The sequence below is a fragment of the Schistocerca nitens genome, chromosome 1 (genome assembly GCF_023898315.1).
Source record: "Schistocerca nitens isolate TAMUIC-IGC-003100 chromosome 1, iqSchNite1.1, whole genome shotgun sequence".
NCBI classification, from domain to species: Eukaryota; Metazoa; Arthropoda; class Insecta; order Orthoptera; family Acrididae; genus Schistocerca; species Schistocerca nitens.
The window spans coordinates 220,998,674-221,026,179 of NC_064614.1; the positions used below are offsets into that span (position 1 = coordinate 220,998,674).

The window sequence follows — 27,506 nt, forward strand, 5'->3', positions numbered from 1 at the left end:
GGACATGGATGTGTGTGATGTCCTTAGGCTAGTTTTTAAGTAGTTCTAAGTCTAGGGAACTGATGACTCAGATGTTAAGTCTCACAGTGCTCAGAGCCATTTGAACCATTTATATTACGGACAGAACTCCTAGATTTATGCAGAATCGGACATTGGTCAAATTAACTTTTGTACATAGTGTTCTGCACACATGAGTGAGCCATTACAAGGAAAACGTGGCTCTTGAGATTAGTAAAAGTTGTGAAAAGAAAAATAATTATACATTATTGTACGTAGTTTTAAAATAGAGTTTTGTAAAAATTATGGCGCATGCCACATCCCCAGAATAGCAAACATTTTGTTTCCTTTCATATGACTGTTTTTTATGAAAAATTGAGGTTGCTTCCAAAAAACTGGAACATTTCTTCATTTGACAGACAATAAAATTTCATTAGAATTTTCGTAACCAAAATATCGTAAAGTTCGAAATGTGTGCCATTTGTGCTCAAATAAAACAGATGGAATTTATAGGATACTTAACTGCTTTAAAATCAAAAATTAAAAAAATGTTCCAAAGTATAACAGCTGGGAAAGTGTGTAATTTAAGCAAATATTTCCATACAGTACATCGGTTAGGCGTGTAGTTTTAGGAAGAACGTAGCCGAAAAAATAATGGAATCAAAAATTTCGTCAAACAGGCTTAGTATCGTAATGTATTATTGACCAATGATCCCTATCATTCTGGTTTATAATACTCTTACGTGCAGTGTAAGTGTTCCTGATAGAGACTCAATAATAATAATAATAATGTCGTGTGACGAGGGCCTCCCGTCGGGTAGACCGCGCGCTTGGTGCAAGTCTTTAGATTGGACGCCACTTCGGCGACTTGCGCGTCGATGGGGATGAAATGATGATGGTTAGGACAACAAAACACCCAGTTCCTGAGCGGAGAAAATCTCCGACCCAGCCGGGAATCGAACCCGGGCCGTTAGGATTGACAGATAGCGACTCAATGCTACTTGATAAGTAACACCAAACTTGTCAGGTTTGGTTACTGATTTGGCGCACGGTATTGTAGAAAATACATACAGTTTTCTGAAATAGAATGAACCTCTTCGAAAGGGTCTGCGTTGCGTGTGAAATGAGAAAAGTTGTGTTCTAGTTCTGGTCTGCCACAGTCTTTTAGCGTAGTCCATTCCAGGACTCTTTTCTTGTTGAGGATATTTTATTTTTGTGCAGGAGGTTTCAAATAGACAAAGATACTAGTACAGTGATGACGACACTTGAGAGAGCAGGCTTGGGGAGTGAGATGTCCAGGTGGGGTGTTCACAGGCGGGCGCGTGCTGGCTGTGGAGCCGACGTCGGCGGTCAAGACGGAGGCGGGCACTGGCGGCGGCGGTGGCGGCGGCGGCGGCGACGGGGGCGGCGGCCCGGGGGCGGACGGCGGCGCCGCGGGGGCGGCCGGCGGCGGCGGCGGTGACGACGGCGGCGGCGGGGGCGGCAAGAACGACAAGAAGAACAAGCGCCAGCGCCGCCAGCGCACGCACTTCACGTCGCAGCAGCTGCAGGAGCTGGAGGCGACGTTCGCGCGCAACCGCTACCCCGACATGAGCACGCGCGAGGAGATCGCCATGTGGACCAACCTGACCGAGGCGCGCGTCCGGGTGAGTACGGCTACTCCACACCACCTCAGTCCGGGGCAGCGCTAGGGAAAGTGTGGCCAACCTTCTCCCGTCTGTTTCTCGCCGTCTGCACTCCGTAATTGGCTGAAGTACCGTCACGTGACACTTCCGGCCATTACGTGTGTAGTGTAGGACGCGTCCTATACTTTCGTAAATTTCCTCTGCAACACTTCCATAGGGCTGCGCTCTTAGGCTGCTACTTTCGAGGCCAGGACAGAGGGAAATGTTGTAGGATTACTACTGAGGGGTGAACTGCAGCAAGAAGAATTGTTACGCATTAACGTAGCTTTGTAAACTGCCTATCTCCACAGGCTACGAGTGTTTATACAAAGTGATGAATATATTTTATACCTTGAAATGTCACGTAATGATAACGCGATCTGACATTTTTACAAATGATAGGAGATGGCAACGCCACGCATAGCGCAACAAAAACGGGGAAAGTTACACTAAAGTAAGACAGTTGAACAGTGAAAGCTGCACGAGACTGTTAAACACGTACACCCAAGCTCCAAGTGTCAAAAATCGTACGTTATGTGTCCGAGTTGTGCAAGGACAAATATCTTTGTCGTCTGTTGCCTACTTTTTCTAAAAACCTGTAAACATTTTGCGCTTGTGGTGAATGCTGTCGTCGTAGTCTCAGCAGCTCAATATCTCGGAGTAACTGCACCAGCTTACTGTATTTGCCCAAAATCAGAAAAAAAGAAGAATTCAACAGCGAACACATGCGCAATGTAACCGTGAATTCAAGTCCGAGCAAACGTAAGAAGCACACCAGCGCATGAAAGTACATTAGAATTCTGACATAGGCACAGATACACGCAACTAAAATTGGTAATTAGCTGTGGAGTAATGAATACGTGAAATCTAAATACAATGGATAAACCATACAATTGAAGGGATTGGAGGAAGGAAGTATTAACCCTCGATTTAGTTGGGGCTAATCTGATCACATAGGCTGTTGTTTTTTTGGAATGCACTACAAACTAGTAAAAAGAAGTTCCACGTGTATAGGTAGAAAAGATTGTCTACCACACGAAGCGCTTCGCTTTTTTATATTTATGTACTTGTTAAATTTAATCAGATTTATAACATGCATTAGCTCAAAATGTGCACATATGGATTAGCACCTTCTTCCGCCAACCCCTTCACATAGCCAATTGATTAGTTATAAAATTTCGCCTGGATGGTGATGGGGAAATATGGAGTGAGAGTAGCTAACATTCCTTCAGAACAGTATTTCAGTTTCACAAAATAAATATTACAGATGCCCTAAAAGCTTCTAAATGAGAGGAAAAGACTACTTGTAAGTCACTTGAGTTTACAGATGCCGAATACGGATACAGATTGATATTACTACGTGGTCTGAATCAAGCATAACGTCGATAAAAAAACGATATTCTGCACATTAAAGCTGCACCCAAAACTGCACAAAGATGGTACGAGTTAAATTTCATGGCATGATATGTGTTCATCACTTTGCATGAACTTGTCGAGATAGGACGGCGGGTTACAAGTTTTAAGACTTAAGATTCACCGACGAGTATATCTTGCAACAAAAAGTTGCAGTGTTTCAACTTGCATAAATTCGTACTCACAATTGCTGCTTCGTGATGTGACGGTAAATTCGTGACGTATCGATGATTTCTGTTTGCTGGTTTGTAATCCACATTGCTGCTATAGTAATTTAGCGTTTTTAATGTGATGGATCGATGTCCGCTAAATTGTCATCTTCAGACTATCTGCGAAAGTTACACAATATTTTTATTTTATTATTATGATAGTATCTCAGATATATATATTAACTACAAAATCGCGAAATCGCGTTCAGTTTCCAAGCCATTGTTATTCATGTTATATGTGCAGCAGTTTCCGTTGCGATTTATCAAGTGTCTAAATTATGGGAGCAACGATTGTACGTAGAATTTTGGCTGAAATTGGACAAGCATTTACTGTATGCTAACTTTTCAAGAAAACTAAGAATAGTTCTCCTCATACCGACAGTGGTCATTGATCAAATTAAAATGCTCGTCGACTAGGAAGACCTTCGACCTCGACCTCGACCTTCAGAAAACCAAGGACTGGTGTGCTCCACCGCCTTTGTCAAACAACCTGTAGGGGAAATTGTAATTTCACTTGGTTCACGTCATACGACTTTAAACAAAAAATTGAATATTCTTTTAATCACTGAGGAATAGAACAAGCAACTCGAACAGTTACACAATAACAGAAGCGTTTTGAGAAGCATAATCACGAGATTTTGGACTATGACATTGATAACTAATAAGAAACCCGTCTTCAGAACGGGTTGGCAAAGACTCGCTGTTGTTATTGTGGTCTTCAGTCCAAAGACCAAAGACTGGTTTGATGCAGCTCTTCATGCTACTCTCACCTGCGCAAGCCTCGTCATCTCCGAGTAACTACTGCAACCTTCATTCTTCTGGATCTCCTTTGTGTATTCATCTCTTGGTCTCCCTATACGAGTTTTACCAAAAAATGGTTCAAATGACTTTGAGCACATCTGAGGTCATCAGTCCATTATAACTTAGAACTACTTAAACCTAACTAACCTAAGGACATCCATGCCCGAGGCAGGATTCGAATCTGCGGCCGTAGCGGTCGCGCGGCTCCAGACTGAAGCGTCTACAACCGCTCGGCCACACCGGCCGGCACGATTTTTATCCTTCACGCTTCCGTCCAATACTAAATTGGTATCCCTTGACGCCTCAGAACGTGTTCTACTAACCGATCCCTTCTTTTAGTCAAGTTGTGCGACAAATTTCTCTTCTCCCCAATTCTATTCACTACCTGCTCATTAGTCACGTGATCTAGCCATCTAATCTTCAGTATGCTTCTGTAGCACATTTCGAAAGCTTCTATTCTCTTCTTGTCTAAACTATTCATCGTCCATGTTTCACTTTCCTGCATGTTTCACTTCCCCATGGCTACATCGATACAAATGCTTTCACAAATGACTTCCTGACGCTTAAATCTATGCTTGATGTTAACAAATTTCTCTTCTTCAGAAATACTTTCATTGCCATTGCCAGTCTACATTTTATATCCTCTCTACTTCGACCATCATCAGTTATTTCGCTCCCCAAACAGCAAAACTCATCCACTACTCCATGTTTCACTTCCCCATGGCCACACTCCAAACAAATGCTTTCAGAAACGACTTCTAGACACTTAAATCTGTATTTGATGTTAGCAAATTACTCTTCTTCAGAAATACTTTCATTTCCATAGCCACTCTACATTTTACATCCTCTCTACTTCGACCATCATCAGATATTTTGCTCCCCAAACAACAAAACTCATCTACTGCTTTAGGTGTCTCGTTTCCTAATCTAATTCGCTCAGCATCACCTGATTTAATTCGACTACATTCCATTATCCTCGTTTTGCTTTTGTTGATGTTCATCTTATATCCTCCTTTCAAGCCGGCCGGAGTGGCCGAGCGGTTCTAGGCGCTTCAGTCTGGAACCGCGCGACCGCTACGGTCGCAGGTTCGAATCCTGCCTCTGGCTTGGATGTGTGTGATGTCCTTAGGTTAGTTAGGTTTAAGTAGTTCTAAGTTCTAGGGGACTGATGACCTCAGATGTTAAGTCCCATAGTGCTCAGAGCCATTTGAACCATTTTTTGAACCTCCTTTCAAGAGACTGTCCATTCCGTTCAACTGCTCTTCCAGGTCCTTTGCTGTCTCTGACAGAATTTCAATGTCATCGGCAAACCTCAAAGTCTTTATTTCTTCTCCATGGATTTTAATTCCTACACCAAATTTTTCTTTTGTTCTCTTTACTGCTTGCTCAATATGCAGTCTGAATAACATCGGGGATAGGCTACAACCCTGTCTTACCCCCTTCTCAACCACTGCTTCTCTTTTATGCCCCTCAACTCTTATAACTACAATCTGGTAGCCTTTCGCTTCCTGTATTTTACCATTGCCATCTTCAGAATTTGAAAGAGGGTATTCCGGTTAACATTGTCGAAAGCTTTCTCTAAGTCTACAAGTGCTGGAAACGTAGGTTTGTCTTTCCTTAATCTATCTTCTAAGACAAGTCATAGGGTCAGTATTGCTTCGCTTGTTCCAACGTTTCTACGGAATCCGAGGACGGCTTCTACCAGTTTTTCCATTCGTCTGTAAAGAATTCGTGTTAGCATTTTGCAGTCTTAACTTACTAAACTGATAGTTCGGTAATATTCACATCTGTCGACGTCAGCTTTTGGATTAGAATTGTTATGTTATTCTTGAAGTGTGAAGTTATTTCGCCAGTCTGATATATTTTGCTCACCAGATTGTAGAGTTTTGTCATGGCTGGCTCTCCCAAGGCTATCAGTAGTTCTAATGGAATTTTGTCTACTCCCGGGGCCGTTTTTTGACCTATGTGTTTCAGTGCTCTGTCAAATTCTTCACGCAGTATCATATCTCTCATTTCATCTTCATCTACGTCCTCTTCCATTTCCATTATATTGTCCTCAAGTACATCGCCCTTGTATAGACCCTTTATATACTCCTTGCACCTTTCTGCTTTCCCTTCTTTGCTTGGAACTGATTTTCCATCTCAGTTCTTGATGTTCATGCAGGTGGTTCTTTTTTCTCCAAAAAAACTCTTTAATTTTCCTGTAGGCAGTATCTTTATTACCCCTAGTGATATGTTCCTCTGCATCCTTACATTTGTTCTCAAGCCACCCTTGCTTAGCCATTTTGCACTTCATGTCGATCTCATTTGTGAGACGTTTTTATTCCTTTTCGATTGCTTCATTTACTGCATTTTTATATTTACTCCTTTCATCAGTTAAATTCAGTATCTCTTCTATTATCCAAAGATTTCAACTGGCCCTCGTCTTTTTATCTATTTGATCCTCTGCTGCCTTCACTATTTCACCTCTCAATGGTAACCATTCTTTTTCTACTACATTTCTTTCCCCTCTAATTGTCAAATCGTTCCCTAATGCTCTCTCTGAAACTCTCTACAATCTGTGGTCCTTTCAGTTTATTCAGGTCCCATCCCCTTGAATTCCTACCTTTTTGCAGTTTCTTCAGTTTTAATTTACAGTTCATAACCAGCAAATTGTGGTCAGAGTCCACATCTGCCCTTGGAAATCTCTTGCAATTTAAAACCTGGTTCCTAAATCTCTGTCTTACCATTGTATAATCTATCTGAAATATTCAGAGTATCCAGTCCTCTTCCACATAGACAACCTTCTTTCATGATTCTTAAGCCAAGTGTTTGCTATGATTAAGTAATGCTCTGCGGAAAGTTCTAGCAGGCGGCTTCCTCTTTCATTCCGCAATCCCAGTCCATATTCACCCACTACTTTTCCTTCTCTTACTTTCCCTTGTATTTAATTCCAGTCACCCATGACTATTTAATTTTCGTCACCCTTTAACTATGTGAATAATTTTCTTTATCTCTTCTCTAATCTCTTCATCTTCTGCGGAGCTAGTTGGCATATAAACTTGTACTACTGTGGTAGGCGTGGGCTTCGTGCCTATCTTGGCTACAGTAAAGCGTTCACTATGCTCTTCGTAGTAGGTGATCCATGTTCGTATTTTTTTATTCTTTATTAAACCTACTCCTGCATTACCCTATGTGATTTTGTATTTATAACCCTATAATCGCCTGACCACAAGTCTTGTTACTCCTGCCATCGAACTTCGCTAATTCCCACTGTATTTAACTCAAGCTATCTGTTTCCCTTTTTATATTTTCTTACCTACCTGCCCGATCAAGGGATCTGACATTCTACGCTCCGTTCCGTAGAACGCCGCTTTTGTTTCTCCTGATAAGGACGTCCTCCTGAGTAGTCCCCGCCCGGAGATCTGAATGGGGGACTATTTTACCTACGGAATATATTACCCAAGAGGACCCATCATCATTCAACTCATTTAACCATAAGGTAAAGCTGCATGCCCTCGGGAAAAATTACAACTGTAGTTTCCCCTTGCTTTCTGCCGTTCGCAGTACCAGCACAGCAAAGCCGTTTTGGTTAATGTTACAAGGCCAGATCAGTCAATCGTCCAGACTGTTGCCCCTGCTACTACTGAAAAGGCTGCTGCCCCTCTTCAGGATCCACACGTTTGTCTGGCCTCTCAACAGACACCCCTCCACTGTGGTTGCACCTACGGTACAGCTGTGTGTTTTGCTGAGGCACGCAATCCTCCCCATCAACGGAAAGCTCCGTGGTTCAAAAAAGCGAGACGGTTATCAAAGTAAAACTTTTCTTTTCTTTCGATGCCAAAGGCATTGGGTACCTCTAAATTCTCTGTCAAGGTCAAACCGCTACATGCCAGATTGAAGTATTTTTTAATGGTTGCGATAGAAAATTTGTAGAAGAGACCACAGTTGCGGCAAGAACACTGGTGATCGTTCACCATAAAAGCATGCCTGACCGATCAGAATAGTTAGCCGCGAATTGAGTGGCAAGTATCACAGTACTGTCCTAGTCATCTTACTCCCCAGACTTCGTCGCATGTGTCTTACCTGTGGATATAGGCCATTTAGAAACAATATAATGTTGATATAAAGCATAGAAACCAAAGCGCGATGCTGAGAGGTCTAGACACAACTACCGTCTCTACTACATGAGTAAAGCTGCCGAAGGGATTTACTATTTAATTACACTTCTGATTTGAAAAAAATTGTCATGAGACTCGGACCCTCAGTGCTTTGTTACAACAAAAATTTTAAGTACACTTGATTATAGAATTTTAATTCTACGTGCACAAAATGAGACACTGAAATTAGCAAGAACTTGCTAATTACTGTAATATTGACATAGGTATGATGTATGATGGATTACGCAGCGATAATATGGTATAATAATAATAATAATAATAATAATAATAATAATAAATGTCTGCCCCCGGTAGCTGAGTGGTCAGTGCGACAGAATGTCAATCCCAAGGGCTCGGGTTGTATTCCCGGCTGGGTCGGAGAGTTGTCCTAATCATCATCATTTCATCCCCACCGACGCGCAAGTCGCTGAAGTGGCTTCAAATCGAAAGACTTGCACCCGGCGAACGGTCTACCCGACGGGAGGCCCTAGTCACAAGACATAATAATAGCTGTAAACGCTCACGCACCCATTCATATAAATTAAGTTGCTCATCAAGTACTAAACAACATTGTCTTAAGTAGAAATGATATTGTGCTGCTAATAAAAACCTGTTACGTGACTCCAATGAATTTTGAAATATTACCAGAAAGGTTTTTCTGGAACAATTTAAATACTGTAAGTGCCAAAATTAATAGTCTAATTGTAAGAAAATTATCCTTTCTTTTTAAGAAATGACTGCTATTGGTTTATGATAAGGGTGTGCGGATAAAATGATTAACAAACAGCAAGTTCGTTAAAGTGACTTTTATAGACTCAGCGTCGAAAAATGTTTGAAAAGAATTATTGATAAGCTGAACTTCACAAGTTGTTTTAAACCTAGTTGAATTGTTTCCGTAGACGTCGTGAGTGTAATTGCAGTTTGACATTTTCTCACTTTCCTCCACAAACTTCACGGTGCAGTTTGCTGTTATATAGTCCACTACGATAAACATCTCTTCTGCTGAGGTCTGAATAGGTTCCCACTAAGTCACTAGAATTACTTCGAGCACCACAACTCACTCAGCTGTATTCACGCACACTGCTACACTCTCCGATTGTCACCCAGAGACTGCTACTACTCGATTCCTTTAAGAACAAATGCTAGCTTTTGCCTACCCAGTGCAGATTTCTTTAAGGGGACATTGTGTGTCCTATGCTGCCAATGTTAAATTATCGAATTTTGTGACCCATTATCTTGGAAACTTTTTAAGACGTCAACTTACAATTTTCCGTAATTATTGAATGCACCATTCTAGATACACTGAACTAGAATTATTACTAAGATTGTATTGTGGGGCATGTTATCTTTTTTTTTTTTCAAACACTCAATTTTTTGACAGGATTTTGTAAATAAATGAACATAAAAACAAAACAACTCAGGATATTTTAATTATTCTAGTTCCATATGTGTTGAATCTCACACTTGGCATGCTGTGAAAATTTCATGCCTCTACCATCAGCATTGTTCTTAGAAAGCGTGTCGTTTATTGCAATAAATGTAGTTCAGAGAAACTGAGGTATAAAACTTTTTTTTTATTACAAACTCTTATACAGACTTACATTTCTGCGTCTTTTAGGCACTGGAATTGCCCTGGCCCCATAGTCTGTGTCTCCTTCAGTGCCACAACAGCCCAGTGCTTGCCTCCTGCTTTTCTTTCTTGCCTCTTTTGTCATTTGCTGAGCAGCTAACTCTGCTTCACGTACACGAAGCTCATCCAGTTTCCGCAGCCCTTTAGCTGTGTTCTGTCCAAATCTTACCACTAACTTCTCCAGAACATTAAGTCTTTCAAAGTTCCCACCATTAAAAGATATTACAGTATCATATACTGCTAACTTTAGACTCATAAGGCCAACAAATACATTTTTAGGCACACGGCACCACACAACATTGCTGAAGGATCATTCACATGGGTCTTTCCATGTAAACACTTCTTTAGTAGCTCAGGATTTGCCAAATCTCTGTAAATAGGTTTGATTGTCTCTATTACTGCCAAAGGAAGAGAATGTTTATGTGTAAATTCATGCAGGGTGCCAGAAAATTCAGGTTGCCTATATTTACACCAAGTGTTTTGTGGAGGTGGACACATAGCACGACATGGCGTTTCACCGGTTGATATTCGATAAAAGAAAGTGCTCCACACATTTCTTTTCCTCTTCTCTAAATTGTCACAGTTATCTCTAATGCCCTTCCCTGAATGTTCCTGTAATTCATTAATTACATTGCCGTTAGTCTTCCAGCACATTTTAGTGTCTTGTTATCAGACAGTTTTGTGTTACCAAGCTTGGTTTTTAAGTTTATTCGTAATGGCAACTTCTGAGACGTAGCAGTAGGCACAAAACAAAGCAATTCACAGCCATATTGACTGTGTAGTTCCCAAGATATGACTGCTCGGCTGTGGCAGTATATGCGTAGCCGCGAAATTTGGCAGTCACTCGTCAACATTCAAAATATTTTTTGAAGGTCTCACAATTGTCTGATTTTAAAGTATTATATACCAAAATGTTTGGGGAACTCTAAAGTTCATTAGGGAGTAGAAAACAGAAAACGTCAAATTTCAACAAATTTCATGTACGATGTCCCCTTAATGTATTAACAAAATGTTTATATATTTGTTTTACTTCATATTACACACACTAGTTTTTTTAAGTTATTTGAGCTTTTAGGAAAATGTATCATAGAAGTAATAAGAAATAAAATTACTACTTTGTACAGACCAAAAATCATGGAAACCTTTACACAACGAGTACTCCACATCACAAACAGATGGCACTGCTTGTAGCGTTTACAGCATATTTGCGTATACATCGAGATAATTCAAACCAAACTGACGAATGACAAGAACAAAATTATATTGCACACTTACTTCTTGAACGTTTGTGTGTACCTTAAACGTAAGTCACTGTTTTAATATACTGCGTCATTACACATTACCATATAACGCACCATGTTGTTGTTGTTGTGGTGGTCTTCAGTCCTGAGACTGGTTTGATGCAGCTCTCCATGCTACTCTATCCTGTGCAAGCTTCTTCATCTGCCAGTACCTACTGCAGCCTATATCCTTATGAATCTGCTTAGTGTATTCATCTCTTGGTCCCCCTCTACGATTTTTACCCTCCACACTGCCCTCCAGTACTAAATCGGTGATCCCTTGATGCCTCAGAACATGTCCTACCAACCGATCCCATCTTCTGGTCAAGTTGTGCCACAAATTCCTCCTCTCCCCAGATCTCTTCAATACCTTCTCATTAGTTATGTGATCTACCCATCTAATCTTCAGCATTCTTCTGTAGCGCCACATTTCGAAAGCTTCTATTCTCTTCTTGTCTAAACTATTTATCGTCGACGTTTCACTTCCATACATGGCTACACTTCCTGACACTTAAATCTATACTCGATGTTAACAAATTTCTCTTCTTCAGAAACGCTTTCCTTGCCATTGCCAGTCTACATTTTATATCCTCTCTACTTCGACCATCATCACTTATTTTGCTCCTCAAATAGCAAAACACCTTTACTACTTTAAGTGTCTCATTTCCTAATCTAATTCCCTCAGCATCACCCGACATAATTCGAATACATTCCATTATCCTTGTTTTGCTTTTGTTGATGTTCATCTTATACCCTCCTTTCAAGACACTGTCCATTCCGTTCAACTGCTCTTCCAAGTCCTTTGCTGTCTCTGACAGAATTACAATGTCATCGGCGGACCTCAAAGTTTTTATTTCTTCTCCATGGATTTTAATACCTACTCCGAACTTTTCTTTTGTTTCCTTTACTGCTTGCTCAATATACAGATTGAATAGCATCGGGGAGAGGCTACAAACCTGTCTCACTCCTTTCCCAACCACTGCTTCCCTTTCATGTTCCTCGACTCTTATAACTGCCATCTGGTTTCTGTACAAATCGTAAATAGCCTTTCTCTCCCTGCATTTTACCCCTGCCACCTTCAGAATTTGAAAGAGAGTATTCCAGTCAACATTGTCAAAAGCTTTCTCTAAGTCTACAAATGCTAGAAACGTAGGTTTGCCTTTCCTTAATCTTTCTTCTAAGATAAGTCGTGAGGTCAGTATTGCCTCACGTGTTCCAACATTTCTACGGAGTCCAAACTGATGTTCCCCGAGGTCGGCTTCTACCAGTTTTTCCATTCGTCTGTAAAGAATTCGCGTTAGTATTTTGCACCATGCCAATACAAAATACTAATTTATCCTTCTCATCCTCTTCCCTTTCCTTCTTTGTACGTTCTCGGGTAGGCGGCTGCGGTTGCGGCGCCCTCAGATTTCGCTAAGCCGCGTGACGCGCTGACACAATGCAGGCGGCGGCGCCTCGGCCGTTATCTGTTATTGCGCGCTACAAGTAGCCGTATAGGTTTACGGGGCGCCATTAGCAGCCGCGCGGTCAGCGGGCCCTGCGCGCCGCATAAACAAACCGACAACACGCCGCCTCGGGTCGGCTTACACCGCCGACAGGGCCGCCAATTTACGCGGCTTGAGGAGTCGCAGGCCTCCGCCGTGGCGCCCCCTAGGCTGGCGCCGTAGCGTGGCGTGGCCAACCTGTCCTCCAGCCTTGAGGCCGACCAGACCCCACAGACAGCGGCGTCCTCTGCAAACAACCACCCTCCGATACCACGGCCACTAGCAAGTGGGTGGCGCGCTGTCGGTATGCGAGGCGATATTTTCACATCTTTCTGGTGCAGCGAGACGGACTGCAGTCACGCTACTTTCAGAGTCTCCACGATGGCGTAGCTGCAATCACAACGGAGGGGTATCTGTCCAGAGACCAGACTAACCTGTGGTTGGCCCGCCCGGTTGGCCGTGCGGTCTAACGCGCAGCTTTTCGGGCGAGAAGGATCGCCGGTCCCCGGCACGAATGCCGGACGTTTGCCACGCCGGACATTTGCCACACTTGCCCCTTTGCCGGGTATCGATCCCTAAGGTAAGGGACGCCCTTTCTACTTCTGTCCGCTTTCAAACCGTCGTCTCCACATCTTATTCCATACAACCAGTACGTAAGGGACCTTCTTCTTCGACATCTTGGCCAAATACAGAGCTTCTTTTCCGAAATAGAAATATTTATAACTTTTGGGAAACAAAAGCAGTACCGACGGTTGTGTCAGTATGTAATTAGTTCTGCCAAGTATAAATATAGATCCCTCTGTCTGTATGGTAGCTTCCTTTCACGCTTACTGACTGCGATAGAAACAATCTATCGCCATGAGAGCAACAATAAAGGAACGATGTAAAGAGAATACGAATGTACGCTAATCATTTCTTTTTGATCACTGAATTTGTGCCTACTTTAATTACTACAACTGCATTTCCAAAAGACAATAAGGAAAGGAGAAATGGGTATGTGAATGTTTGAAAAAAAAAACGACATACTCCATATTAATTTACTCTCTAAAATGCGATATCCCTTGCGGCGAAACATTAGTTAATAAAGTGTAGCGGGGAAATGTGCAAAACATGACTGAAAATACGTTCACTAAATAGAGATAAGATCATCAATGATCGATATGTCATCTAAAGTCGACATACAATTTTAAAATGTTAGAAATAAGGAAATGAAGTAATACAGAATGCTATGTGTGGTGTCACCGCTAGACACCACACTTGCTAGGTGGTAACTTAAATCGGCCGCGGTCCTGTAGTACATGTCGGACCCGCGTGTCGCCACTGTGTAATCGCAAACCTAGCGCCACCACATGGCAGGTCACAAGACACGGACTAGACCTCGCCCCCAGTTGTACGGACGACATTGCTTGCGACGAGAAGTACGACGCCTTCCTCTCATTTGCCGAGAGACAGATAGAATAGCCTTCAGCTTAGTCCATAGCTACTACCTAGCAAGGCGCCATTTGTATCAGTGCTTATAGCGTACTAATATTCAAGAGAGATGTATTCCAACAAGAGAATAAAGTTAAGTATTATAAAACTACGTACTTTTCTTTAGTGCATTAATAAGTCTCCTGTTCCAGTACTTCAAGCCCGTCTGCGTTAGTTTAGCGTGCACCTAGCTACCTCATTGTGTCTATGCTGTATGAATTAGACACAACACTATGCTTGTAACGTACGTTGTTGTTCTACATTGTTTAGCTCTGGTATTTACAAGGTCACAGAGAAAGCATCCTAGGTTTTGGTGGGAAAAACCGTAATTGTAATGATCTGCACTACAACAGAAACAAGAAACACAACTTAAGGAAAAATAATGTAATGTGTGTTCCAGCTCACAAGCTACATTGAAGTAGATAGTTCCTGTGACTTAGTATGGGCAGAGGTTATATTAGACAATCGGAATAAAGTGATAACTGGCTCCTTTTACAGACCACCGGTCTCAGATGAAACAGTTGCTAAACAGTTCAAGGAAAACTTGAGTCTCATCACAAATAGATACCCCACTCATACAATTATAGTTGGCAGTGACTTCAATCTACCTTCCGTATGTTGACAAAAATACATTTTCAGACCCTATTGTAGATTGAAAACAACTTCTGTAATTGTTATAAATGCTTTTTTTAAAATTATTTTGAACAATTAGTTCACGAGGCCATTCAAATTCTAAGTGGTTAAGAAAACACACTTGACCTTTTAGCCACAAATATTCCTGAGCATCACGACGGATACAGGGATTAGTGAACACACAGTCGTAGCGAGGCTCAATTCCGTAACAAATGAAAATCACCAAAACTAAACGTGAAATATATCTATTTATAAAAGCAGCTAAAAATTCGGTTGACGTCTTTCTAAGAGACAGTCTCCAATCCTTCCAAACTATGTAAGTGAAGACCAAATGTGGCCTAAGTTCAAAGAAATAGTATCAACAGCACTGGAGAGATTCGTACCAAATAAATTAATAATAGACGGAACTGATCCCCCATGGTACACAAAACACGACAGAAAGCTGATGCAGGAGCACCGAAAAAGGCACGTATAATTTAGACGACCGCAAAATCTGCAAGATTAGCGAAGTTTTACTGAGGCTCGACATTTGGTGCGGATTTCAATGCGAGATGCATTTAATAGTTTCCACAACGAAACTCTCTCCAGAAATGTGGCGGAAAATCCAAAGAGATTCTGGTTCTATGTTAAGTAAACCAGCGGAAAGGCTCAGTAAGCGTTGAGGAGGAGGAGGAGGAGGGGGAGACAAGGGACCCAACCCTCCGGAGCAGGTAAAATCGTGGCAAATGTCTGGCGTGGCAAATGTCCGGCGTGGCGAATGTCCGAAAACCCCCGGCACGAATCCGCCCGGCGGATTAGTGTCGAGCTCCGGTGAGCCGGCCAGTCTGTGGATGGTTTTTAGGCGGTTTTCCATCTGCCTCGGTGAATGCGGGCTGGTTCCCCTCATTCCGCCTCAACTACACTATGTCGGCGATTGCTGCGCAAACAAGTTCTCCACGTACGCGTACACCACCATTACTCTACCACGCAAACATAGGGGTTACACTCGTCTGGTGTGAGACGTTCACTGGGTAAGGTGGGGTGGGGGTGTCCACTGGGAGCCGAACCTCACAATAACCCTGGGTTCGGTGTTGGGCGGCGGAGGGGTGAAGTGGACTGGGGGACTGCGATAGTCGTCGTCGGGTTGCGGACCACTGCGGCTGCGGCGGGGACGGAGCCTCTCCCTCGTTTCTAGGTCCCTGGTTCAGATAACATAACCTGTGGTTCCTGAAGAGCGCAGCAGCCTTTTCAGTAGTTGCGAGGCAACGGTCTAGATCAGATATTTGCAACCATCCTGCGCGTGACTGGTTTCAACCCGGCTCGCGGAAGAAATAAGACAGAATAAAGGCAAATTCACACTGGCCGTCACGCCACGTCACTTCACGTCACGGTACCGTCAAGGTTTCTCAGAAAGGAAGTTTTGACGGTTGACGTCATCGCCCGTTGTTGACCACGTGACCCCCAAGCTCACTTCCTTCCGATACACGGCCCAGCGCACATCTCCATATTTCATTTCATCGTCATTTTCTTGGTTGACATCAGTTGCTCGTTATTTTTGTTATTTATTATAAACCAATAGCAGTCATTTCTTAAAATGAAAGGATAATTTTCTTACAATCAGACTATTAACTTTGGCACTTACAGTATTTAAGTTGTTTCACAAAACCCTTTTTGGTAAAATTTCAAAATTCATTGGAATTACACAACAGGTTTTTATTAGCAACACAGTATCATTTATACTTAAGACAATGTTGTTTAGTACTTCATTAGTATCGTAATTTGTATGAATGGGTGATGAGTGTTTACAGTCATTATTATTATTGCTATTATTATTATTATTATCATTATTATACCATATTATCGCTGCGTAATCCATCATACATCATACCTCTGTCAATCTTCCGGTAATCAGCAAGTTTTTCTTTCTTTCTAATTTCAGTTTCTCATTTTGTGCACCTGACAGTAAAATTCTATAATCACGTGTACTTAAATTTTTTATTGTAACAAAGCATTGAGGGTCCGAGTCTCACGACCATTTTTTTCAAATCAGAAGTGTAATTAAATAGTAAATCCCTTCGGCAGTTGAGACAGTAGTAGTGTCTAGACCTGTCAGCAAGCGCTTTGGTTTCTATGCTTTATAGCAACATTGTATTGTTTCTAAATGGCCTATATCCACAGGTAAGTCACATGCGACAAAGTCTGGGGAGTAAGATGACTAGGACAGTCCTGTGATATTTGCCACTCAATTCGCGGTCTAACTATTCTGTCGAGCAGGCATGTTTTTACGGTGAACGAAACAGCAGTGCTCTTGCCGCATCTATGGACTCTTCTACAAATTTTCTAGCGTAACCACATTTAAAAAGTGGATTTTTATACGCACCAGAATCGTATTTAATATTTTACAGTAAAATGCATTGCAATGTGGCTGCAATTTGAAGTGAAAAAAGTACTGTGGGCAGAATTAAATTGATTAGTAAGTGGGATTTATTTGCATGTTGTCAGGCATTTGTCATGTTTCATAAATAAATGGACTGAAACCTTAGACACTGCAACAGTGTTAATTTTTTTTTTTTTTTTTTTTTGTGAAGTGTACATCAAGTAATGTATTAGAGTTGTTTGCTTAAATATGTGTCTGTGGTAGGTTTATTTATTGTTAAGCAGCTCTCTGAATTGTATGTGAAACAATTTTGAAAGTGTCAGTCGTCAATGTTTATGTGGTTTCACTAGCTAACCCCAGCATAAATAGTGTAGTTGAACCATTAAAAGCCAAATACAAGACGTAAAGAAAAGCTATAAGTGTTGAAGGGAAAAATATTGAGGGAAAAGATATGGCTATTGCACAAAAAATTTTCATGGGATGTGATGGCAGCCCGTAACACTGTGCTCCTTTTAGAATTCTGGGTGCAATCTGACGTAACAATTGAAAAAAAGCTGATGTTTCGGCTTGCTAAAATATTTATAAAGTGCAAATTCCTCTACCTTGAGCTCCTTGCACAGTGCATAAAATTCCCCTTCTGTATCACGCAATGATATTTTTTAGATTCGCACTTTTTTGCATTGTTTTGCAATTCTCTCATCCTTCTCTAATATACAAATTATCACCTCAATCTGCAAACCAGTTAAGTCCGAGGTCATTTTCGTATAAATATGGACTCCAGCATCCAAGTATAGAAGCAACCGCGTTGTATACTTCCACTTCTTGCGAAAAAACAGTTGAAAATCATCTTACGGAGATTACAGTTTCTGCGAAGAAACAGTCGAGGACAGCAATGCGAACTGACTTGACGTACCGTCACGTAATGGACAGTTGCAATACACTCTATCGTGACGAGACTTTTTTTGTTTTTAATATTTCATTCCACCTCTGAATACATGGTGGGCTGCAGGAGAGGAGAGCCCTTTTCAACTGATTAGTGCTGTTGTAACACTATGATCTCGACGGCCAGATTGAATCGGCCTTAAGGCGCTAACGGGGTACGCCGCCCGGGACGCATTTTCCAATATTTCCGCCGACACTCGCAATGCCTCAGGTTTGCAAGTCAGGACACAGATCAGTGAAAATCTTGCTTATTCCGCAAATGTGCAAACCCACTTTGCCGCAGATGGATTGGAAAAACAAAGAGAAACACGATTCTATTCTAATTTATGATGAATTAGCTGCAATCACTTGCTTTCATAGATGTTTATTTTTACTTGATGGCATTTCCAGACGCCTGGCATCCCATCTTCAGCTGTTCACGTTTACTTACGTGTCGTGAACGTTATTTCGTTAATGATGGCATTGCAGGATTTTCGAACAGTAGCTTTTGAGACAGTTATTGAGAAACGTCGTATTGAAGAAACAATGTTCAAGACGGATAAATAAATGTAAACATTTGAAGAAGAGGTGAACATAAAATTAAAGTAATGTCAAAAACGCTTGTTTTGAGGCGCAATTAGTGGGCGTGGCTTGTCGGGAAATGGGTGCCTTACTTATCGGTGCAATACCCGATAAACATCAACGTTACGGACTTTATACTTTTGAAATGGTTCAAATGGCTCTGAGCACTATGGGACTTAACTGCTGAGGTCACCAGTCCCCTAGAACTTAGAACTACTTATACCTAACTAACCTAAGGACATCACACACATCCATGCCCGAGGCAGGATTCGAACATGCGACCGTAGCGGTCGCGTGGTTCCAGACTGTAGCGCCTAGAACCGCTCGGCCACACAGGCCGGCTATAGTTTTGATTTCACGCGCTAGGAGCTCTACTATCACGTCACGTGACGAGACAGCGCACGACCATAAATAAGCACGTGAATGAGGCTCGCGGGTTATCAAAGATTTCCCATGTCTGATCTAGAAGATTGACCGGTCTGGCCTTGTAACGTAATCCAACGTCACCTTCCTTTCTTGGTACTGTGAATTGTTGAAAGCAGAGGGAAACTATAGCTGATATTTTTCCCAAGGACATGCAACTCTAGCATATGGATATATGACGATGACATCCCCTTGGCTGAAATACACTGGAGGTGAGATATTCCCTCATTCGGATCTCCAGGTGGTGACTGCCCAAGAGGATGATGTAATCAAAATACAAAAACACCGTCGGAACGAGCCTTGAAGGCCCAAGGGTACCGACTAGCCGCCGTGTCATCCTGAGGCTTGGGCGTCATTGGATGCGGAAAGGAGGGGCGTGAGGTCAGCACACGCTCTCCCGGCCGTTGTCAGTTTTCATGATTTTCATGACTGATGCTGCTACTTCTCACTCAAAGAGTTCCTTGCAGACAAACAAAAACTACGCGAAGTGAAATGTAGTGTGAGGAGGGCTATGCGAGAGGCGTTCAATGAATTCGAAAGTAAAGTTCTATGTAATAACTGGGCGAAAATCCTAAGAAATTTTGGTCTTATGTCAAAGCGGTAGGTGGATCAAAACAAAATGTCCAGACACTCTGTGACCAAAATGGTACTGAAACAGAGGATGACAGACTAAAGGCCGAAATAGTAAATGTCTTTTTCCGAAGCTGTTTCACAGAGGAAGACTGCACTGTAGTTCCTTCTCTAGATTGTCGCACAGATGACAAAATGGTAGATATCGAAATAGACGACAGAGGGATAGAGAAACAATTAAAATCTCTCAAAAGAGGAAAGGCCGCTGGACCTGATGGGATACAAGTTCGATTTTACACAGAGTACGCGAAGGAACTTGCCCCCCTTCTTGCAGCGGTGTACCGTAGGTCTCTAGAAGAGCGTAGCGTTCCAAAGGATTGGAAAAGGGCACAGGTCATCCCCGTTTTCAAGAAGGGACGTCCAACAGATGTGCAGAACTATAGACGTATATCTCTAACGTCTATCAGTTGTAGAATTTTGGAACACGTATTATGTTCGAGTATAATGACTTTTCTGGAGATTAAAAATCTACTCTGTAGGAATCAGCATGGGTTTCGAAAAAGCCGATCGTATGAAACCCAGCTCGCGCTATTCGTCCACGAGACTTAGAGGGCCATACACACGGGTTCCCAGGTAGATGTCGTGTTTCTTGACTTCCGCAAGGCGTTCGATACAGTTCCCCACAGTCGTTTAATGAACAAAGTAAGAAGCAATTGTGTGATTGGATTGAAGAGTTCCTAGGTAACAGAACGCAGCATCTCATTCTCAATGGAAAGAAGTCTTCCGAAGTAAGAGTGATTTCTGGTGTGCCGCAGGAGAGTGTCGTAGGACCGTTGCTATTCACTATATACATAAATGACCTTGTGGATGACATCGGAAGTTCACTGAGGCTTTTTCCGGATGATGCTGTGGTATGTCGATAGGTTGTAACAATGGAAAATTGAACTGAAAGGCAGGAGGATCTGCAGCGAATTGACGCATGGTGCAGGGAATGGCAATTGAATCTAAATGTAGACAAGTGTAATGTGCTGCGAATACATAGAAAGAAAGATCCCTTATCATTTAGCTACAATATACCAGGTCAGCAACTGGAAGCAGTTAATTCCATAAATTATCTGGGAGTAGGCATCAGGAGTGATTTAAAATGGAATGATCATATAAAGCTGATCGTCGGTAAAGCAGATGCCAGACTGAGATTCATTGGAAGAATCCTAAGGAAATGCAATCCGAAAACAAAGGAAGTAGGATACAGTACGCTTGTTCGCTCACTGCTTGAATACTGCTCAGCAGTGTGGGATCCGTACCAGATAGGGTTGATAGAAGAGATAGAGAAGATCCAACGGAGAGCAGCGCGCTTCGTTACAGGATCATTAAGTAATCGCGAAAGCGTTACAGAGATGATAGATAAACTCCAGTGGAAGACTGTGCAGGAGAGACGCTCAGTAGCTCGGTACGGGCTTTTGTTGAAGTTTCGAGAACATACCTTCACCGAGGAGTCGAGCAGTATATTGCTCCCTCCTACATATATCTCGCGAAGAGACCATGAGGATAAAATCAGAGAGATTAGAGCCCACACAGAGGCATACCGACAATCCTTCTTTCCACGAACAATACGAGACTGGAATAGAAGGGAGAACCGATAGAGGTACTCAAGGTACCCTCCGTCACACACCGTCAGGTGGCTTGCGGAGTATGGATGTGGATTTAGATGTAGAAGTGTTCAAATGTGGTTGAATTCCTAACGGATCAAACTGCTGAGGTCATCGGTCCCTAGACTTACACACTACTTAAACTATCTTACGCTAAGAACAACACATACACCTATGCCCGAGGGAGGACTCGAACCTCCGGCGAGAGGGGCCGCGAAATCCGTCACATGGCACCTTAAACCGCGTGGCCACTCCGCGTGGCAGTAGCTCCTCAAGTGACCTCGCAACGGCTGAGTGCACCCCACTCGCCAACAGCACTCGGCAGGCCCGGACGGTGACTAATGCAAGTGCTAGTGAAGTGGGGTGGCAGGAAGAAGATGACTTCTGGTCAGTGAGTCTTGGATTGTAAATGCAAAGTGAAAGAGGGATAATGCAGTAGCAGGTGTAATAATGGACAGTAAAGTAGGAATGTGCGTAAGATACAGTGTATAGCACAATGAAAGAATTATCATTGCTCCACACCCTCATGTCCAGTATTCGGCTCTTGAAGAAGTATGGGCTGCCATTCCTCCACAGACATTTAGACAGCTCGTTGAAAATGACCCCAGCAGAGTTCAAGCCGCCATAAAGACGAAGGGTGGACACACCCAAATTAATATCCACTAAACATCATGCTTAGGCGATGGTTACCAGTATGTATAAATTAAAAAAAAAGGCACAACACTGTGCTGTCTGTAATAATGTTATTTTATTTTTCTAACTGTTTCGGTTCTGAACCATCATCAACGGCAGGAGAATTTACACAGACGTATCACATGTCACACATGCTTTAAAATAAATTATCACAGGAAACAACTGCCAAGATAAAATAAAATCGAAAATTGTATCAATTGTTACAGTTTTCGATTTCATATCATAGGAAACCATAACTGCCAAGAAATATAAAATAAATAAAATTGTAACTTTTGTTACAATTTTCGATTTTGTATTAGCTTGGCAGTTGTGGTCTCCGGTGATAATTTATTTTAAAGCATGTATGACATGTGATACATCTGCGATAATTTTCGTGCCGTCGACCGTGGTTCAGAACCGAAACCGGTAGCAAAATAAAATAACATTATTGCAGACAGCGCAGTGTTATGCATTTTTTAAAATAATATCCACTAATAGGTGTCCAGATACTTATGATAATGTATATGGTGCCCCAGTCAGAATTTGTCTACTCATTCTGAATTTTTCTGGTAATTCTGCTTATATTTTTTGTGAGCGACATCTCGTGAATTTCTGGAACCATTACATAATTTCTCGCACTTCTTTTGTCTTAAAAACTAGTAGGCTTATGAAAAATTCCTGTCAACTGGAATCCAGTCTTATACGATGTTAAAAATGACACCGTCTCGCGGCACAGTTTCCACAACTCAGTTTCATTATTAATACACTCCTGGAAATTGAAATAAGAACACCGTGAATTCATTGTCCCAGGAAGGGGAAACTTTATTGACACATTCCTGGGGTCAGATACATCACATGATCACACTGACAGAACCACAGGCACATAGACACAGGCAACAGAGCATGCACAATGTCGGCACTAGTACAGTGTATATCCACCTTTCGCAGCAATGCAGGCTGCTGTTCTCCCATGGAGACGATCGTAGAGATGCTGGATGTAGTCCTGTGGAACGGCTTGCCATGCCATTTCCACCTGGCGCCTCAGTTGGACCAGCGTTCGTGCTGGACGTGCAGACCGCGTGAGACGACGCTTCATCCAGTCCCAAACATGCTCAATGGGCGACAGATCCGGACATCTTGCTGGCCAGGGTAGTTGACTTACACCTTCTAGAGCACGTTGGGTGGCACGGGATACATGCGGACGTGCATTGTCCTGTTGGAACAGCAAGTTCCCTTGCCGGTCTAGGAATGGTAGAACGATGGGTTCGATGACGGTTTGGATGTGCCGTGCACTATTCAGTGTCCCCTCGACGATCACCAGTGGTGTACGGCCAGTGTAGGAGATCGCTCCCCACACCATGATGCCGGGTGTTGGCCCTGTGTGCCTCGGTCGTATGCAGTCCTGATTGTGGCGCTCACCTGCACGGCGCCAAACACGCATACGACCATCATTGGCACCAAGGCAGAAGCGACTCTCATCGCTGAAGACGACACGTCTCCATTCGTCCCTCCATTCACGCCTGTCGCGACACCACTGGAGGCGGGCTGCACGATGTTGGGGCGTGAGCGGAAGACGGCCTAACGGTGTGCGGGACCGTAGCCCAGCTTCATGGAGACGATTGCGAATGGTCCTCGCCGATACCCCAGGAGCAACAGTGTCCCTAATTTGCTGGGAAGTGGCGGTGCGGTCCCCTACGGCACTGCGTAGGATCCTACGGTCTTGGCGTGCATCCGTGCGTCGCTGCGGTCCGGTCCCAGGTCGACGGGCACGTGCACCTTCCGCCGACCACTGGCGACAACATCGATGTACTGTGGAGACCTCACGCCCCACGTGTTGAGCAATTCGGCGGTACGTCCACCCGGCCTCCCGCATGCCCACTATACGCCCTCGCTCAAAGTCCGTCAGCTGCACATACGGTTCACGTCCACGCTGTCGCGGCATGCTACCAGTGTTAAAGACTGCGATGGAGCTCCGTATGCCACGGCAAACTGGCTGACACTGACGGCGGCGGTGCACAAATGCTGCGCAGCTAGCGCCATTCGACGGCCAACACCGCGGTTCCTCGTGTGTCCGCTGTGCCGTGCGTGTGATCATTGCTTGTACAGCCTTCTCGCAGTGTGCGGAGCAAGTATGGTGGGTCTGACACACCGGTGTCAATGTGTTCTTTTTTCCATTTCCAGGAGTGTATTTCATTTTGTCGATACTGTTACTTATTTGACTGTCCCTGTACTTGATCATCACATCCTCACATATTTTAACACCTAAGCCGATTTCACATCTGTAAGGATATCTTTCGGTTCGTAAATACCCTAATGTTTCTTGGTTATCTAAAGTATTCCTTTCATTACCTTCCCCGACACATACATCATCATCGCACTGCACCAGTTCAATTTTATGTGTATTTGAGTCTATGTTACTACAGTACAAAACGTAGAAGCGCCATGTTATAACACGCTTATCTAATAGTTATCACAATCATATGATATCAAAATGGTTTTCTGGAAGTCCAACGTTGTGGCTCCTGTGTCATATATTTTCGACGCCAGAGTGAATAATCTTGTAGATCCTACATTCCCGTTCAGCATTCACTTTCGAAGGTATGTCACTGGCTCTTTCCTCAGCCATTGCTCTGTCAAGCTCTGACCTGATAAATAATTCACCTTCGATTACATATCCATCTCTTTCCCTTCTGCTGTCACAGTACTGCACCGCTTGTCTCTTCTTATTGACTATGCTCTGCACTTAATTATCATTATCTTCACAACTCGCTCTTGACCGGTCCGTTCCTTGTATCCTTGCATTTTTGTTGATTTCGTTTGTAAAAAACTTTTGTTGCTAATTTCATTCTTTCATTAATAAGCGAATTAATTGTCCAGTTCCATGACTTACTTATTTTGGTCTTCTTTATGCTATGACTACTCTTAAACTTCCCTCTTCTATTAAATCCTATCATCAAAGACACAATTTAGTAACTACTTAGAAGGGAGCACCAACTTTTTGAGCTCTTTTGAGTCAGCAACATTAAAAAGAGAAATTTTATGTCCATTTTGTGACGCTGTGATTTTGTGCAGTGTTTTTGAATAAAGCGCTTTCCTGGAGATATTTTGAGACTTTTGAAAGGAGTCACTTTTCTTTCCCTTCAGATTACTTCACTTCCTTTCCTCACACTCACGTAATTTTTTTTTTTTTTTTTGTTATTCTCTCTCTTTGGATTATGTCGATATCTACGGCCGCAAGGCTTCGACCTTGGAAGTGACAGAAAGTGGCAAGGCAACCTTTGGCCAGTTTTTACCAGCCACTTAGTGGATTTTCCCCTCATTGTAGCCTCTTTCCTGGGTCTGCCTACACCGAACAGTGAACAGACTCATGGTCCTCTACCGAAATGGAAATTTCTTGCGAAGTATTAATGCTCTGCGTTTATTTATTTCCGATAGGTACTGTTGTTTCCAAAATGTATTCAGTCGCATGACCAAGTGTTTTATCTCGGCAACATTGGTAAAAATGGTTCAAATGGCTCTGAGAACTATGGGACTTAACTTCTGAGGTCATCAGTCCCCTAGAACTTAGAACTACTTAAACCTAACTAACCTAAGGACATCACACACATCCATGCCCGAGGTGGGATTCGAACCTGCGACCGTAGCGGTCACGCGGTTCCAAACTGAAGCGCCTAGAACCGCACGGCCACACCGGCCGGCAATCCTTCTCACTCACGTATTAGTTGCTTATGCGTCATCGTCGTTTTATGGACGACAAGATAAGTTACAAAATATTGTTATCACTTATTTATCAAGTGTCTGCCATTTAAAGATCGACAGATAAAAAGAAGCCGTTGACCATGTGGGAGAAACATCCTTTAAAGTATATTACAAACTTACTAAATCATAGAAGGAGATTTGCTGAGACCGCGTACTGTCTTGAGTGATGATGACAAAAGTAAATGTTGAAATATTCCCTTATTAACCCACCGTTATTAACTAGTGGATTATAGCTAATTAGGATGTCCTGTAGCAATAATCGATACATACTTCGTTGTTATGATTCTAAACAACACGATTGACGCAGTTACTCCCTTCCTCTGACAAAATAATAACGGTTAACTCATCACAGGTCACCTATTAATATCGTCACACGCCAATACTCTTCATGTGGCACTGAATACACAGTCCTGACTGCAGTCCAAATCGTTGGTGGCCGGTGCGGTTGTCGCGTAATCGCAGTGCACAGATGACCACTTAAACACATCAAAAAATCACTCAGTTAGTGCCGTTGCCGTATTTTCTGGAGGTCTGGCCCACGGCGTTGGGTGACACACACAACCGTTAAACAACTGTAACGGCGGTCGGCCGTCCTGCCGAAATCCGGCCTGCTCGCTTAGCAGCCAACAGCTTACTTGTCTGGAATCTCAACACTGACTACCTTCGCGCACCGAACGCTTCACTATCGATAGTACCTACTGCGACCTGCTTGAGGCAAAGATATATTGTTCTCAATACGTAAGAGGCGGCTGACTCCTTACAGTGTCACGTACAGTTTTCAATTTATTTTCGTTTGGGCCTCTAAAGAACAGATGGGGCCGTTAGTTAGCTTCCCCTTTAAAGTCTGTTTCATAATTTTCTCTTTTTGTTCTGCTTCCTACGATAATCTAGTGGTTGGTTGCTTGATTTGGGAGGAGGAGACAAACAGCGAGGTCCTCAGTGCCGTCGCTTTAAGGAAGGACGGAGAAGGAAATCGGCCGTGCCCTTTCAAAGGAACCATCCCGGCATTTGCCTGAAGCGATTTGGGGAGATCACGGAAAACCTAAATAAGGATGGCCGGACGCGGGTTTCAACCATCATCCTCCAGAATGCGAGTCCAGTGTGCTAACCACTGCGCCAGGTCGCTTTTTTGCCACATGAGATCTTTGATTTATTAACGAATATCATAGTTTGAAATTTCTTGTACTAAATGGCAGTATGACTTAGCACACTCATGTTTGAGAATTCTGCGTTACACAACATACTGTTTCATCTTTCTCACTTTTGTCTAAATGTGTTTCGATAAATCGACATCATATTGAATGCGTTTCCTTTTACTTTACTACAGAATGTAAGTTATATGGGAAAAGTAAGTGTATACTTACCAGGAAATAGTTTATGGTAAAGAAAGAATTGATTACAGACTAAAGTTGATTGGAAGCTTAAGCGAGAGACCACAAAATAGCTTAAATTACTGCCAAAATTAGTCACTGCTCTGAATATCTGTGAAACTAAAACTTATATATTTAATTTAATAAGTGTGAAGTAACGCAGTGCTTATGAGACTGGGCTCATATTCAGAAGGAAATGGTTTCAAATTTTCTGCATCCATAATTTCCCTAAATTCTCGGTTTGCGCAATCGCCATAGGCCGTCTTTATTTTCCATTCTTGTCTCACTACTCCCATACTTTTAGTAACAACTCCACAGCGAGACATTAAACACAGGCATTCCCTTTTTTCATTTTTTGTCATTACTTTAAAAGCACATCACGGCTAAATAAAAACAATCTTTATTTCCAACTACACTCCTGGAAATGGAAAAAAGAACACATCGACACCGGTGTGTCAGACCCACCATACTTGCTCCGGACACT

General features: G+C 42.7%; 1 protein-coding gene across 1 annotated transcript in view; it reads left to right on the forward strand.

Moving 5' to 3' along the window:
- Positions 1-1,521: 1,521 nt before the first annotated feature.
- LOC126235142 (pituitary homeobox homolog Ptx1) overlaps positions 1,522-27,506 on the forward strand; it is a gene marked incomplete at its 3' end in the record, with an annotated part of 134,929 nt that continues 108,944 nt past the window's right edge. Inside the window, exon 1 of the mRNA XM_049943878.1 lies at positions 1,522-1,643. Coding sequence (XP_049799835.1) covers positions 1,587-1,643 — 57 coding nt within the window. The remainder of the gene's footprint in view (positions 1,644-27,506) is intronic.